Source organism: Athene cunicularia (assembly GCF_003259725.1).
Source record: "Athene cunicularia isolate RWA chromosome Z unlocalized genomic scaffold, athCun1 chrZ_part1, whole genome shotgun sequence".
In the NCBI taxonomy this organism is placed as follows: Eukaryota; Metazoa; Chordata; class Aves; order Strigiformes; family Strigidae; genus Athene; species Athene cunicularia.
Window position 1 is genome coordinate 277,026 of NW_020799142.1, and position 16,077 is coordinate 293,102.

Here is a 16,077-nt window from a genome sequence, read left to right on the forward strand (position 1 = left end):
TTAAAAGATCAAATCACTGTTTATATTCCCACTGAAGATAATTTTTTTTCTAGTGGTTTGTTTTGTTTTGTTTTTTTTTTTAGCACACATTCCTCTTTAAAATTAAGTTTAACACGAATAACTGACTTTAGCCAGACCACCCTCCCAAACACATGAGTTTTATTATGTTGGACAATTTCTGTTTCAGATTCTTTGTTACCATTGAAAGAGTTAGAAACAACAATTACAGTGTTAGAAACAAAAATCTTATCCATTAACAGTTCCTTGCTTATAGTCAATATTACAGGTAGTATTTCCCTTCCTACTATGACAAACTTTCATTTGAAAACTTGACATTAGCTTAGTATTCACCTTAAGACTCTTTTTTTTTTTTTTTTAACTGAATCCCATGTTTTACCAAATTAAAACATACTTTGAAACCCACTTGGACTTTTTCAGACCACAGTTTTGTGTTCTGGATAGCTTTTTCATTTCTTCAAAAGGAAATTATACAGCCTGACACCACCCAGGTTTACAGAAACTAATCAGTTAATATTTCTGCAGATACTGTAGATTTTGGAAGGTTTTTATGCAGCTTATAGCCTTTCTGATCTTCTCTTGTATTTCTTAAAAATTACACTTGTCCTCTTCTCTTATTAGCTCACAAAATAATGGAATTACTTATGCTCCAAGCCTTGAATTACCAAGAACCTTTTTGCATGTCCAGACAGCAACATCTGCATTTTCAGCAGTTTAAAAATAAACTTTCTGCATCCTTCTATTCTTCCCAGCAGTGAAAAAAACAAACCAAACAACAAAACCCACACATTCAGGAGAAAAGTTTTAGAAAATTCAAAAAGCTTGTCTGTTAATTATTTTGCAATATTGACTAGTAGCCCTAGTCTGCAATTAACAATTCCCGCCAAAGTAATGCTCAACAAGAGAGATCATCACATACGAGAACCAAGTGTAAATCAGAGCACAATGGATGGACAAAGAGAAAGTAAAGGAAACCATAAGGTCAGTTAGGTTCCATGTGCAGCTATAAATACAAACCATAACAAAGCAGGACAGGAGTAGTAGTTACAAGTTTATACCTGAAATGAAAAAAAAACCCACCAAAAAACAAACAACCCCACACTGAAACTAAGAATGGATTTCATACCAATCCTTTTTTGGTATATTTTTTTTAAAAAATGCCAGCAGCATGCCTGAATTTAAGATCTGCCTCAATATCCAAGCTTACACATTTGCATTTGATTCCAGATCTGCTTTGGTATTAATGGTCTGTTAAATGGAATATTTGTGTTACTACACTGTATCATATCTACCTTCACTCTTTTAATCCTCTGAAAGATACCTAAAACTGAGAAGGAAACATTATTTTTTGATAGTGTTTTTTTTTTTTTCCTTTTAACTTATTACAGGAACAGCAAGAACTCACTTTGAAAGGTCAGTATTGTTCACATTCAATTTCATTTTAGTAGTCAAACTATCTGTCTTTGATTTTAATAGACTAGTTTAATGGAAGGCATTATAAGCAGCAAAAATAAGACAAGATCAAAAGCTTTAATTTGGTTGAGATTTTGCTTAATGTAGAGGTAAAACCAGGAACTTCTTGTGGATGTAGAAGTTCTGGTAAAGAACATTACAAACCAGACTTGCCAACATTGGGCTCTTGAATGAGGATATGCCATGAGATCTGCAATTGTGTACATTAAGCAAACAATATTACCATATGTATTAGCACATTTTTACGCTTAACTTGGCCAGACAGCCATCAAACTCTCTACTGTAGCTATACAATTAGGGCACTGGATGACACTAGAAACATGCACAAAATATCAGTAATTACATGGCCTGTTTCCTGAAACAAAGTAACAAATGTAAGCATCTATTTCACAGAAGTCCAAGATTCCTGCTTTCAAGTTGTTTTTAAATGATCTCTGGTCTAAAGTTGTATTTTTCAAAAGTCATCTTTTTCCTACACAGCAAAAGACTCCACAACAACAGTTGTTTATATGACCCTTTTTATTTTTCAGCCAGAAACACAGTTTCATAGGGTAACTCAATAAACAGTGGTGTTTATTCCTTAAACAAACCCCCCATCTCTTTGCCATCTGATCATATTCTGTTTTTCAAACTACAGACTATATAGGAAGATTTTACTTTCAGGATCATTGTTCAATACATTAAATTTACACAGGTGTAGTTAACTTTCAAAATTACGTATCAGTTTGTTGCAAAGACTCTAATAAGCCTAAAAAAAGATAACCAAACCAGCAAAATGCAGACAATGGGTTGCCTTCATTTACAACTGTGGAGTAAAAGATAAAATTAGAAGAATCCTTCATTTTCCAGAGCACATGCAATAACTAGTGCTTCCTGTTCATTCTGCATGATGAACAAACAAACAAAAAAATCTTAATTCTACCAGGAACAACTGATAAAATAATTTATGTTTCAAAACAATGTGATCTTATTTTTAACTTCTGCAGAGATCATCATAAAAAACCCAGCTGCACACTGCTTCAGTAAAAGATTGCACCTAAAAAAAGTCTAAAAATTAGTTTAATTTTTAAATGTAACTTACTAAAATGTTTTAAATATATCTAGGAACACAGCTGTCAAAACTGTATTTGATGCAATGTTCGGATAAAAAATTCTTAAGTAACAAAAGTAAACCAGTGTATTCAATCTACTCTGTTAAATAATCCAGGATCATCTCTTCAATGCTGATACAGAAATACTTTACTCACACTCCACTAGAAAAAAAATCAGCCTTCCAGATCTCAAAGAGTTCATTGCTTCGTATGAACTGAATTTTTAAAGCAATGATGAAATTATTTGACATCTTCTGTTACTATACATGATATAAATAATGAATTAAAATAAAAAACAGTACTGACATACCATTGCAGACGTTCCAGTGTACTTACTGGAATCTGCAGTGAATCCTTGGTTTGTATGTCAAGACAATGTAAAAAATAAATCCCACTAACAAAAAAAAATCACTCCCCAAAGGATTTGTTTTTATAACAAAAATATTTATCTTGAACAAATTTTATAGAACAGAGGAGGCAAAGCAATTAATTCCATGCCAAAATTAAAAAATAATTTGATTCAAGTAGCAAAGGTTTGTTTTGAGTGACTCACCCTCATCATCACTGCAAACATAATTTGAAAATGTTTGAACTGTTTAAATAGCAAGTGATCCACATTAGCCACGATCACTTTCCTCCCCATGATGTAGAAAAAAAGGTAATACATACATTTTACTGTAGAATACAGGAACAAATAGTGAAACCAAAGAAACCTCCTAAACTTGGGTGCTTATCCAAGAGCAGTTTCTAATATCAAGCCAAAATTATCAACAACAAAGCAGACATTACCAATTTTTCAGTTACTGTAAGTACTAGATCTGACTGTACAAAAAAAAGTTATCAAAATAATCAAATGCTTTTGGTTTTTGTTAAAAGGTATCCAAATAAATATTCATCAGTTGCAGTCAAATTTGCACCAGAAGCTGCTTGCTCAGGAAAGATTTCTCCCTCCAAGTACTTGTAACATATTGTATTGTCAAGATTCTATTCAAATAAATTGCTTTCTGATAACATTTAGCTGATACAACCACCTACAATGTAGACAGTCATGTACACATTACAATAGTGGATTTTTGCAGCAACAGAAAATTAATCAGAAATTGGTTCTAAGTTCAAAATAATAGCTCATGTGTTATTTCTTGCAAACATACGGTCCCCTCTAAGGGTGAGGTGCTGGAGCTGATATTGTAGCACTTCTGTGTCAGCAGGTTCCTTAATGCTCATTTTGTCTAAATTGAGGTAGTCCAGTGATTTTGAATGAGCCCTTTTGCCTTTTAAAAGGCAAACAGGCAGGGGACCATGAAGTGCCTTGTAAGGTTCATATGGTAAAGCCTTAGTGCATTTATCCCCTGAGCTGGGCATCCGTCTCCTCCTCCTTCCATTTACTGCTGGGATCTCATATGGCTGATAGTACCTACTTCTAGTTTTGTACAAACGGGAGGAACGTGCAAGTCCTGAATCAAGCTGCTTGGAGCACAAGTTCGACCCAGATTCCCCTTTATTCTCTTCAATTTCAATTTCTGTACACTTCTGGGCTAATTTTAGCAGCTCCTCTCCAGTCGTGAAGCCAACCAGGTAGTTAGAATCCATGTGGAGGATCTGATATCCTGCAACCATCCGTCGTATTGGTGAGCAGGGAGTACTGGAACAGCGGGGCTTCTCTGCTTCCATCCTGCCCACAGGACTCACCTCTGCAAGAGGCACAGGGAGAGTGGATAGGGTAGTTCTAGACTCTCTGTTTATGTCAACTTCCATTTTAAACACAATGTTATCCTCCTAAAAATAAAACAGAGCTTGATCAGAAATAGAGCCTTTATGCAACATGAAGAGTTGAGAGAGGATAGCAGAAATGAGATTTTATATCACCCAGAACACATGACCATTACTTCTGTAGTCAGCCTTGTCTTATGCTCTGCAGGGTGTTGCATAACAAAATTATCACCAACATCTGCCTTTTAAAATTAACTTAGATGTTTTTTTAGTAAAAGATACCATAAATAGACTCCTGATATTCTTAAACATTAAAAGCATTATTGAATAGTACTGTAGACAAAAAAGAAGTACTTTTCCAGTCCATTTTTTCTTTTTTTTAGTCCATTTGATTCCTTATAGCCCCTTGCCTCTGAGGCCATCTACATCCATTGGCATATCCACAGCAACTTCTCCCATATTCAGCTACGAAATTTTTTTATTGATAATCTCAGTAAACAAAGCTTTTTTAAAAAAATATGTCTAACAGCTGCTACCTCAGTCAAGGACGACCACAGACTAGACCTGATCTGCTCAGGGTACTGCAATGCTTCCCTCTTCCAGATGTGAATACAGCTTGCTTTAGATTCAAAGAATGGCATCCTGGCTGTTCAACAGCTGTCTTTATATATTATCAGTAATCTCCCCCCCCCAACCTATCATCTTATCCACAATCAACCAAATTCATGCTATTTTATTCTAATGTATTTTAAGAAAGGAAACAGTATATTAGCATTTAATGAATATAGCACAAGATTCTTATAAGCATCTTAAGAATAACTAATATTGTGAATTCTGTCATTTTCTATTTCTTTTGGGATATTCTGGTTTTGGAATGCTATGGTTTTCTATTTCTTTGGACACAGACTATTTCACCCTGACCTTTCTTCCTTCACAACTATTCCAAATGCATCATTTGGTGCCTTTACAGATACAGCTGTCTGCCACAAGCCATTACCATCTCCAACACGGAAAGATAAAGTCAATACCACAGCAAGTATACACCAGTGGACGCCAGAACACAGAGAAGGCTTAATTCTTCTAATTTCTTTGTTTTCAAAATAATCCACAGCCTACACCATCTTGGTGGCACAGCTACTTAACAAAACAGAAAGGTTGCATTTGTTTCCAAGTCTTTCCTTCATTGTCAGCCTCACCTTTTCTCTAAACAGTAGCTAGTAGCTCTCTAGTTAATATAGTTCACAGAAAATTCAGCATAGCTTTGTAACATTTAAAGGCAATAAGAAAGGCAAGTTAGTATGCAAGTGTTAAGCAGAAACAAAATTTTTAATTTCACTATAGGTGACCATACACCACATTCAAAAGCTCAGTAATGTTTCATAAATGAGACTGTCTTAAAACATGCTATAATCAGTTTGCAAACTTTCTGAGGCTTAGGAGGTCACAGGCTGAGTAGCAAGATGCAACAAACGGGGGAATACTTCATTAAAACTTTCACAATTAGACATCCTCAAAAATTCTATCAGGTTTAATCTCCATTTCTCTTAAAATAAGAGGGAAAGCTGTGCGGATATCTTACTTGCAAAAGAAAATAATCTAGATTTATGCAAAATCTAAGCCTACCTTGTTTCTGTTCAGGGACTGGGAAGGAGCATTTTAAGTAGTGTTCCCATCTCTGCTTCCCTACTTTGTCTCAAATCAACCTGCTGCTCCCTATGCTAATAAACTAGAAGTAGATAAAATCTCGTTTTGCTGAAGAGGATTTTATTTGCCATTGACAAAATTATTTTATGGAGAGACTATTACTAATGTTCCTTTATTCTTAAATGATCTTTTTCAGTTCTCAAAATGGAGGTCTGCTTCTTCAGTACCAGTTTTGTATAGCACTTTTACAGATATACTTAATCCAATCAGCTTTTAGAGCATTTTGAATTTTACAGTACAGGTAGCACATCAAAAGATAAAGAATTCAAATACTGAAGCAAACCAAACACCAAAATTTCTTGCTGAAAAAACATGCACATAAAGAATGTTGCCCATTATATTTCACTGACTTTGAAATATATTTATGGGGTCAATTAAAACTTTCAGAATAGCAGAAGCAGTTGTTGTTTCCTACTTTAACACCATATCTAGCAGTGAGACAATAAATATCTTCAGCCAAAGTTAAAGATACACATAACCAACTCCTTAAGTAGGAATTACAGTTCCTGCACCATCAGGAACCATGGTTACTCAAGGCACAGCACACAAAAAGTTTGCATTAAAACTTCTGGCTACCCTGTGATTTTAGCCAAGAAACCTAAATATTTACCATTCTTGTTATTTTAATTCCCAATTTTTACCCTGCAGTTCAGAAATCTTTCCAGCAATCTTCTAGAAAGACTCAACCCATTCTGTTAAAGAGGTAAAATGATGCTAGAAAAAGTATAAATAAAATAGTTAGACAGCAAGGTTAGAAATTAATCATATTGCCTAGTCACATATAAACAGCAACAACAACAACAAAGAAACACAAACTCAACAATCACTTGCCACAGCAATACATGCCCTAAGGAAATGGAGGAAGAGATGTCCTCATGCACTTTTTGAGTTTAAAAAGCCTTGAGAACTTGAAAGTAATGTGAAAGCTCTTCTCAGAACACAGCCTTTAAAATTAATTTACTTCTGTTTGAAACATAGGTGTGTGTCCTGGTAACAAAAAGTAATCAACTTTGAAGAATAACCACAAACAGGAGGGAAGCAGGCAGGATTCATTGCCAAACAATTACCCCTCACCAGTCAAAAACAGTATAAAGAAAAATCAGAGCAGAAAAGCCTTCAAGTCAGCAAGCTGCAGGCTAGTAGTTCAGTCTGAAACTGCAGAACTTCTTGTCTGTGCTCCAGTGTGAAGAATAGTCCACCCCTAAAACCAATAAATCTGACAGACACTTGAAAGCAACAGTAGTGTCAGAAGCTAGTGCCATAAATGTCAGAAGCTCAAGGGAACAAGGAAACAGCACTGTTAGCTGGTGAGATGAGTAACAGGCCAGCTCCACAGGCAGAGGTCCAAAACTCAGTATGTATGTATGTGCTCAGCTGTTCTTTCCCAAGACTTTTAATATGAGTTACTCAAACTGCCACATGTCTTCAACATGCTTTGCCTCCTTATCTGGTGAAAAATGATAAACATTACTTAGGAAATTTCTTTAAGAGAAAAGATTTTGAGATTCACCATTCCTGTGAATGTAGGTATCATTATGTACAAGTATTTATTCAAAACTTTTAGACTGCATTTTTAGGCCATTTCCATGGTTACAAGGCATTAGATGACTGCTATTGTGTTATTTGCTATATAGCGATGTAAGCTTATTGGTAATTCTCAGCATCAATTATAGGCTGTTCAGAAATTAATTTCCATTTTGTAATGTGATTTTCATTGTGTATGTTTCAGGAATAGTACCTTCTCGACCGGTGTACTGTTATTTATTTTTGAAAAGCTCATGTTATGAACTTTCACGCTGTATAATATAAACTGCGTTTTTGACAAATTTTGGAGGTTTGAAGTTCTGATGTCAAAACAGCAATTTTGACAGATCTACTTCTATGAGTTCAAACTTGGACGTAATGCAGCGCAAGCTGCTTGAAACAACAATGAGGTATATGGCCAGGGAAGTGTTAACGGACAGTGCAACTTTGGTTCCAAAAATTCTGATGTGGTGATTTTGACCTTGAAGATCAAGAAGGTCGCGGATGTCCTTCTGCTATTGACGATGATGAATTGAAGGCTCTGGTGGAAGCAGATATACGCACAACTGTTTGAGAACTTGCAGAAGAACTCGGAGTAAGCATATCAACTGTTTCTGAGAATCTGAAGAAGATTGGAAAGTCGAAGAAGCTCAACAAATGGGTGCCGCACGAACTGAATGAGAATCACAATGAAATCGCAGTTTTGAAGTGTCGTCGGCGCTTCTTTTTCACAACCAGAACAACCCGTTTCTTGACCGTATTGTGATGTGCGATGAGAAATGGATGCTCTATGATAACCGGTGATGATCAGCTCAGTGGTTGGACCGCAATGAAGCTCCGCAGCACTTCCCAAAGCCGAATCTGCACCAAAAAAAGGTCATGCTGACTGTCTGGTGGTCTGCTCATGGTTTAATCCATCACAGCTTCCTGAATCTGGGTGAAACGATGATGGTGGAGAAGGATGCCCAGCAAATCAGTGAAATGCACCAGAAACTTCAACGGCTGTGCCCAGCACTGGTCAACAGAAAGGGTCCAATCCTTCTCCATGATAACGCATGGCCACATGTTGCACTTTCAATGCTGCAACGGTTGAGCGAGCTGGGCTACGAAACTCTGCCTCATCCACCGTACTCATCAGACCTCTCACCCACCAACTATCACTTTTTCAAGCATCTCAACAGCTTCCTGTGCGGGAGATGCTTCAGAAACCAAGGGGAGGCTGAAACTGCCTTCGATGACTTAATCACCTCCAGAAGTCCAGAATTTTATGCAACCAGAATAAATATGCTTGTTTCTCATTGGCAAAAATGTGTTGATTCTAATGTTTTTTGATTAATAAATTTTATTCTGAGCTGAGATAAGCCACTTCAAACATACAGGTTGAAATCGGCAATTAATTTATAACACTGAAAAAAACAGTACTTCAATTTTAAAATATTATTTCTTCAGATCACAACTGCTTCTTGCTTCTTAAAAAAGAATGACACAGAGTGATGCCAATTCAAGACAATTTATAATTAAAGATTTACTACAAAATCAAAACAAGGCAAAAAGAAACAACACGGCATATCCTTTGCTGCTGCTTCACATATTGTAAGAAGCATGGAAAATAACTGAAAATCCACAAGGATTCACTCAACCAACACACACCAGAAGTTCTTTCAGAATACAATTCACTTCATTAAGATTTTATCGATTCTCTTTATTATTTAAAACAGGCTCTGCATATAAATTAATCTGACCCAATCCATTAAATATTGAGAAAATTTTCTAAAACACAGAGAAGAGAAATAGTGAATAGAAAATCTAGGTTAACTACTATAAATGACTGATTGTCTCAAACAAGACATTAATATGCTTGGGATAGCTCAAGAGTAAAAACATAAAAACTTCCATATTTTGCAAATATAAAGGTTTTCAAATTATAGAATCTTTCACAAAGGTGTCAGATACCACTCAGATTAGCATGGAACAAATGAAAAACATACATGTATGACACACTACTGTGTCATACCATCAGACCATGCTAATATATGCACTGTAAATCATTTGCTGTCGGAATGATCTCTCACCATGTACTCTCACTGCACCCAATGACATCTTTGCTTGTTTATTTTTCCCTGATTATTTGTTATTTTTTCTGTTACATGTATTACTCATCGTCTTTCTAAGGAAAGAAATGTGACTTAAAAAAATATCAACTTTAAATACTCAATATTTAAAATACTTAGATTTAAAATATTTTAAAAAGAAAGCTGAGGAGGGGTTTCCCTTGATGCTCTTATGCTTTGTAGAAAGTGCAATATTTTGAAAGCACCACAATAAGTTGCTCTCAGCCAAAGAACTGCTTCTCTGTAAATTGGTATTTCCATTGTTACTTATCTTGTCAAGTAGAATAAGATGCCTTTTTTTAAGGATAAGCATTAAATTTCTGTCCATCCAACCAATGATTTTATTTTTTATTTTTAACAGATTTTTTTTTTTTTCCCTAGATGACAAGCCTGCAGGTAGTACCATTTGCTAAGAATCATAAAGATCTATCTCATGGATAAAATTCCGAAATAAGCAGAAGGCAGAATGGAAATATGGCAATAGACTCAGTGATACCAACTCTTAAGTGTTAAACATACTGGATAGAGAGATCAACCAAGTTCTGACACTTCCCTTTCTCTGTGCTGCCATTAATTAATATATACAATGAACTTAAAAGATATGTTTGTCTATCAAATATCAGGAGTAAGTAAAGTCACCCAGCACACGTGAAGCACATGTGAAGCCAGCACACATTTTTAATTCTTTCAGTTGTCTCTGTGAAGGGGAAGAATAAAGTCTACATCTTTCCCCTTGCAATCTGAAAAGAAATACGTGGTCTTGGAAATCCCATCACATTTCTCTGTCACTGAAATAACCTAATGGAATATTTGTAATTGTAGAGCAAAGTTTTCTGGAAATAATTATTTCCAATCTGCAAATAAACCAAGATAAATACTTAGTTAAAAGGGAAAAAAACAAGCTAAAATTCCACTATGTAAGAGTATCCACAAAGGTGCCACATTTCTGTTCTAGAGCTAGGGCAGCCAGGTCATAGACTTTGAGATGTATGCAGCTTGTAGATTCTTCTAGTGCAAGCTGGTGATTCTGCTGCATGTACTGCCAGACAGTTTTTAGCCATGCTCTTCACATTCAGCTGAAGGGACTTAAAGATTAATGTTGCTTCACCAGGCTCCTAAAGGTCCCCTATAATAGTCGTGTTATGTCTTACAGACTGATACCGTGTTTGTAGAGACAGGAAAAGGCGGGCGTGTGGGGGGAGAATCACAGAGAACACGCTCATGAAAGGTCCCAATAAACTACACATGTTCTTCATCAACTCTTGCTGTTCCTTAGGAGAAATTCCAAAATACTCTATGCTAAAGAAAAACAGAATGGGGGTAATATAAATTGTTGCACTGCATGAGACAGAATTCAGATCGAGTACAAAAAAAAATTAGCATGGATTTTTTCTCAAAATTACATGCAAGAAAATTAAATTATGCATAAAGCATATGTTATGATCTTTCAAACCTTAAGAAAAAAATTTAACGGATATTACTGAATTAATAAAGCCAGTGACATAACTTCAGGATATGATGCAAAACACCAGTCCACAAAACAACCAGTAAAAATTATAACTGCAGAATAATTGGGGGGGAGGTTCTTGTTAACAGGTGAAATATTAAGACTTTCAGCAATCCAGTATACACAATAAATACCATATATTTTATAAAGAATACAGAATTATTAAACACATTGCAAAAGAAAATTAAATTGGTTTCTAATAATATGTTCCTACTGCAAGAAGCAAGAACTGTTTAACCATTTTGTTAATCTTGTTATTAATGCAGCTTTAAAGAGAAAACAATTATGATCCACGAAATTGCCTTTTAAAAATGAAGAGGATCACAAACTAATTACTGAGTAACTACAACTGGCAATTCCAGTGACTAGCTCAGACCAGATCAGCATGACAGAGCATACAATTTACACATAAAAGAGACAGATGGAATTTCAAAAGTTGGTCCAGACTAATGAATTTTGCATGAGCAGACTTAGCAAGCAGGCAAAGTAAAAGAAAATGGTGGGAAAGAAGGCCACTTAACTTTTAACTTCTCTTTGCTAAGCAACATTAGATAGAAGTGTTTAACAGAGGGTAACCTTTGTAAAACATTTAGTCTTTGAAATAAACACTGCAAATTCCTTGCTGGATGGAATCACAGATTAACACTTCCCTCCTCCACTCCATCCGTAAAGTGATGGTCCTGGCCAGCATAAATGTAGCTGTTTACTAATGTTACTCATCAGAAGATGAAAAAGTGAGACACACATGAAGAAGCTGATGCATATTGTAAAACAATTTTTATTCCTCAGTTCGTCAGTAAGTTAAAGGAGTATTTCCTTTATAAGTAAATTTTGGTTTTCTGTATTTTTGATTTTCATCTTACCATCATCAAAAGATCTAAGTTTAATTTTCAAAGTTCTCTCTAGTTTCAGGTTACCCCACTTGGAAAAAAAACAACAACAAAAATATACCACAATCTGACCTGTCAACAAAAATTAAATTCCTTTTTGAAAATAATACAGATAGGAAAAAAAAAAGCACACAGATATTTAAAGTATTACAGATTTCACAGAATAAATACTGAGTTTTGTCTTTAAAAAACAAAACACTAATGGGAATAAAGGTCTCCATTGCTTTTGTGTCCGACAAGAAATGCATGTTTGGTAGTATCATATACTGTCACATCTGAAAATACAGCTCTGCAGATATTATCTTGAGACTATCAACCTAAACAACAACAACAACATTATATTCAGCCTTTGCCTAGGAACAGCTATTCAAAGAAATATAGTAGTTAAAAATACAACCTACCCAAAGATATCAGGAAAAATATGTTTAATTAATGTAATTGAGTTCATTAGGTTTGGCTTTTTAACTGAAGCCCTTTAAATAACTAGTTCTCTGCCTTGATGTGATCTGCTGCAGATATTTAGGTTGGACAGATGTCTCATTCACTTAATACCATCCACATTGCTAAAGGTCACTTCCTCAAGCTTTCTAGTTACATTTATAATGGCTTTAAAGTTTTGTTCTCTGCCTCCTGAAATGCTCCTTTCCATACTTAAATGCTACCTAAAACCAAGTGTTTAACATAAGTATGAAATAAAAATTAATAAAAGCTCAGCAGCACATGCAGGTACAGTAAACTTGTATTAAACTTACAACTAGTGCACACAGAAAATTTTGTCCTGGAATACTCAGTTCACCTGACTTTACTGCATTTGCATATGATGGCCAAGCTAGCAGTGTAAATACAAAGTTGGTACTGTTATGCAAGAACTTAATTTCAGTGATCACACTGCCATTGCCTCACTTCCCTCTGCTTCAAAGTCACTGTAAGAACCACCCTCCTCCATCTTCATTATACTAACAACCACTCTCCCCCAAGGGGGGGGAAAAAAAAAAAAAAAAAAAAAAGGCAAGCACACCACATAAGGCAGAATATGGTTCAAAATACACCAACAGCAGCAGGGTGGTGGGAGAAGGGAGATGATTGGAAAAAAGTAGGAAAAAGAATCAGTGCTACACAACTTCTACTCCCCATGACAAAACAAAGCATCAGTTCTGCACTCCTCACTACACCCTTCCTGGAAATACTCCAAGGTCTCTTAATGTATTCAGGATGAGCCATGTCAAAAGCTGGCCAACTACTGGTAAAAGCAGCAAGTCCTCCCCATCACAGATCCTCTCCATCACTCCCACTGAGCTCTGTGTAACTGCAGGCTTCTGCCATTAATTCATTTTGACATACAGCAGTGCAAGTGTGTATGTATGTCCAGTGGCTCAGTCACGATATGTACAGTATTGCCTCACTCTACAGAGCACACTAACAAGCAATGATCTGCTCACAGAAAACATCTACTAATGCACATAATTTGCCATTTTCTTTATGACCTGAGACTGTTTTCCTACAGATCTGTAGACCACTCAAAACAGCACCTCAACTGTTCAGCAGTTCCCCAATGAAGAGACAGAATTGGCAAAACACGCCTGTCAATAAAGCTTAAGAAGCTTCATACTCTGTAAAGTAAAAACACTTTAACACACAGTGGAGTGCATAAATGCTGTCAATGAGTATCATGGTACAATCAGTGTTTAAACAGAGCTTCGAATCTCTCTTTACCCTTCCTTAATCAATCTCTATTACAGAGAAATACAAAGTTACCCACATAAAGCTGGGCACTAGTGCACTATGTTACTATCAGACTGGATAGTAAGTTCATACTCAGGTTTACAACTGGCCGAAGAGTATTAAAAATGGTATGGCGACTGCCGGTGGTTGCCAAGTTGCACCTGGAGGGAGCTATACTTGGTTATGAAAAGATACAGGTGCTAAGAGGTGAACTCTTGGCTTTTTCACCGTTTACACAGTTACCAGCGATTGGCACAGAAAGCCCACTTGAGCAACCTCACTGCGGGCTTCAGGCCCTACATGACAATTCCGCACGCGGGTAGCGGGACCAACACCCTCGTTTCGTCCTAGATGTGCCCGGACAGCTCCATGAACACTCTGCGGTAGTTCTTCTTGCTTGCTTACCTCCACCGCATTCATCAGCTACTACTGGGTAAAGCGAAGCAGCCGTGGGCTGGGAGCGCAGGATGCGCGGACCTGCGGAGAGCGCAGGGCCCGTCGCTCGGCTCGCGTAAAAGACAGGCGGTGGATACGCGCCAGAACGTCCGTGCTGCGCGGGGAAAGCCCGTCTTACGCGCCCTCGACCCCAGACCCAGCCGCTACGCGGCTCCCAAGCTCTCCGGTCTGAGCCAGCCGCGGGATGGCGCGGCCCAAAGGCAGACGGTGGCTCCCCGCACCCCGCAGTGGGATGGACACAACCGGGGTCTGGCTGGCGTCGTGCTCCCCCCCGCTCCCGGTCTCGCCTCCTTCTCTCCCGTTCTCCTTTCTCTCTGTAAAACCGCCCCTCGCGTGCTTGTGTCTGTGAGGAGAAGGCCGAGGCTACGCTAGAGGCTGCGGCGGGACAGGCTGCGCTGGGCCCCGAGGTGAGCAGCACCTCGGAGGGCAGCCCTGGGCTGGCCCACAGCACCCTGGAGTGGGGCTTGGGCTTGCTGGCTCCATGCAGCTCTGCGGCTTCCTGTTGTTGAGGCCAGGGCTGCACTGGAGGAGGCAGGGGACATCATCAGCTGGGCCGTGAGTTGAAGTGTCAGGATCCTCCTGCAGAGGCGACTCTGGAGTGATGGGCGGTAAGACTTCCTGCACAAGCCTTGCCCTCCACCCCTTCCACCTGTTCTCATACTCTCTAACAATAAACTTCAGTCTCACATATCTTTTTGCTTTGTACAAAACTACAAGAAAGGATCAAGTAATCATCTCTTGGTGACTTTCTCTTCACTGAAATACCACCAATCTCTGTCTATAACCTCTGTGGTATTTTCACATCTACGATGTTTGAACACTGAATAGATAGAAACCTTTGGTAATGGCTTTGCTAACAGCCAGTTTGATTATTTCCCTATTTTAATTTGCTATGCAAGGATTGAGCAAAGATGCTATTACTGTAATGAACCTTGCAAACAATTGCCTAACTTCCCTCCTGAAAGTAAAAATAAAAGGGAAGGGAAATAAAGTATGACATCACAGAGCTTTCCCTCCGCCCCCCTTCTCAATAATAGTTTGTTGGAAACTGAACTGCGCAGCTGTATTTCTAATACCCCTGCGGTGGAACTGAGACAGATTTTGTTCCTAAAACTGGGTCTTTAAAGGCACATGCTTAAATACATTGTGTCCTGGTTTAAGGCCAGAAGGCAACAGAATACCACTCCTTCCCACTCAGGGATGGGAAGGAGAAAATAAAAAGCTCAAGAGTCAAGATAAGGACAGGGAGGGTTAACTCACTAATCACAATCATGAACAAAAGACAGACTCGATTATGGAACAAAAAAGAACATAAATTTTATTTGAACACTGTCACCACCAACACTTAATTTACTAATCAGAGTAGGGCAGTGAGAAATACAACCACATTTTAAAAACACCTTCTCACCACCCCTCCCTTCTGAGGCTTAACTTCACATCTGATTCCTCTCCTCCTCACCCCAGCAGCACAGGGGGCAGGGGATGGGGGTTGTGGTCAGTTCATCACCTGTTGTTTCTGACGCTCCTTCCTCCTCAGGGGGAGGACTCCTCACACTCCATCATGGGGTCCCTGTCACGGGACTCAGTCCTCCATGAACTCCTCCAATGTGAGTCCTTCCCACATGGCTGCAGTTCTTCACAAACTGCTCCCAGCAATGGACTACTCCAGCGCAGGCTTCCCCCAGAGTCATGGCTTTCTTCTGGTGCAGTCACCTGCTCTGGTGTGGGGTCCTCCACAGGCTACAATAGGGCATCTTGCTCCACTGTGAGCCTCCATGGGCTGCCAGGGAACAGCCTGCTGTCTCACCACAGACTGCAGGGGAATCTGCTCTGGTGCATCACCCCACTCTCCAACAGACTTTGGTGTTTCC

General features: G+C 38.1%; 1 protein-coding gene across 3 annotated transcripts; it reads right to left on the reverse strand.

Moving 5' to 3' along the window:
• Positions 1 to 1,992: 1,992 nt before the first annotated feature.
• CZH5orf30 (chromosome Z C5orf30 homolog) lies at positions 1,993 to 14,349 on the reverse strand. 3 transcript variants are annotated; one of them, XM_026865680.1, is made up of 3 exons: positions 8,926 to 9,446; positions 7,071 to 7,670; positions 1,993 to 4,358 (listed from the first exon to the last, which is right to left on the reverse strand). In XM_026865680.1, the coding sequence occupies exon 3, from the start codon at positions 4,335 to 4,337 to the stop codon at positions 3,708 to 3,710; it is 630 nt and encodes a 209-aa protein (XP_026721481.1). In that variant the 5' UTR covers positions 4,338 to 4,358; positions 7,071 to 7,670; positions 8,926 to 9,446; the 3' UTR covers positions 1,993 to 3,707. The 3 variants fall into 3 exon arrangements, with proteins under 3 accessions (XP_026721481.1, XP_026721479.1, XP_026721480.1); XM_026865679.1 differs by having other exon boundaries at positions 3,605 to 4,358; positions 6,607 to 7,670; positions 8,926 to 9,447; XM_026865678.1 differs by lacking the exons at positions 7,071 to 7,670; positions 8,926 to 9,446 and adding an exon at positions 14,027 to 14,349.
• Positions 14,350 to 16,077: the final 1,728 nt, after the last annotated feature.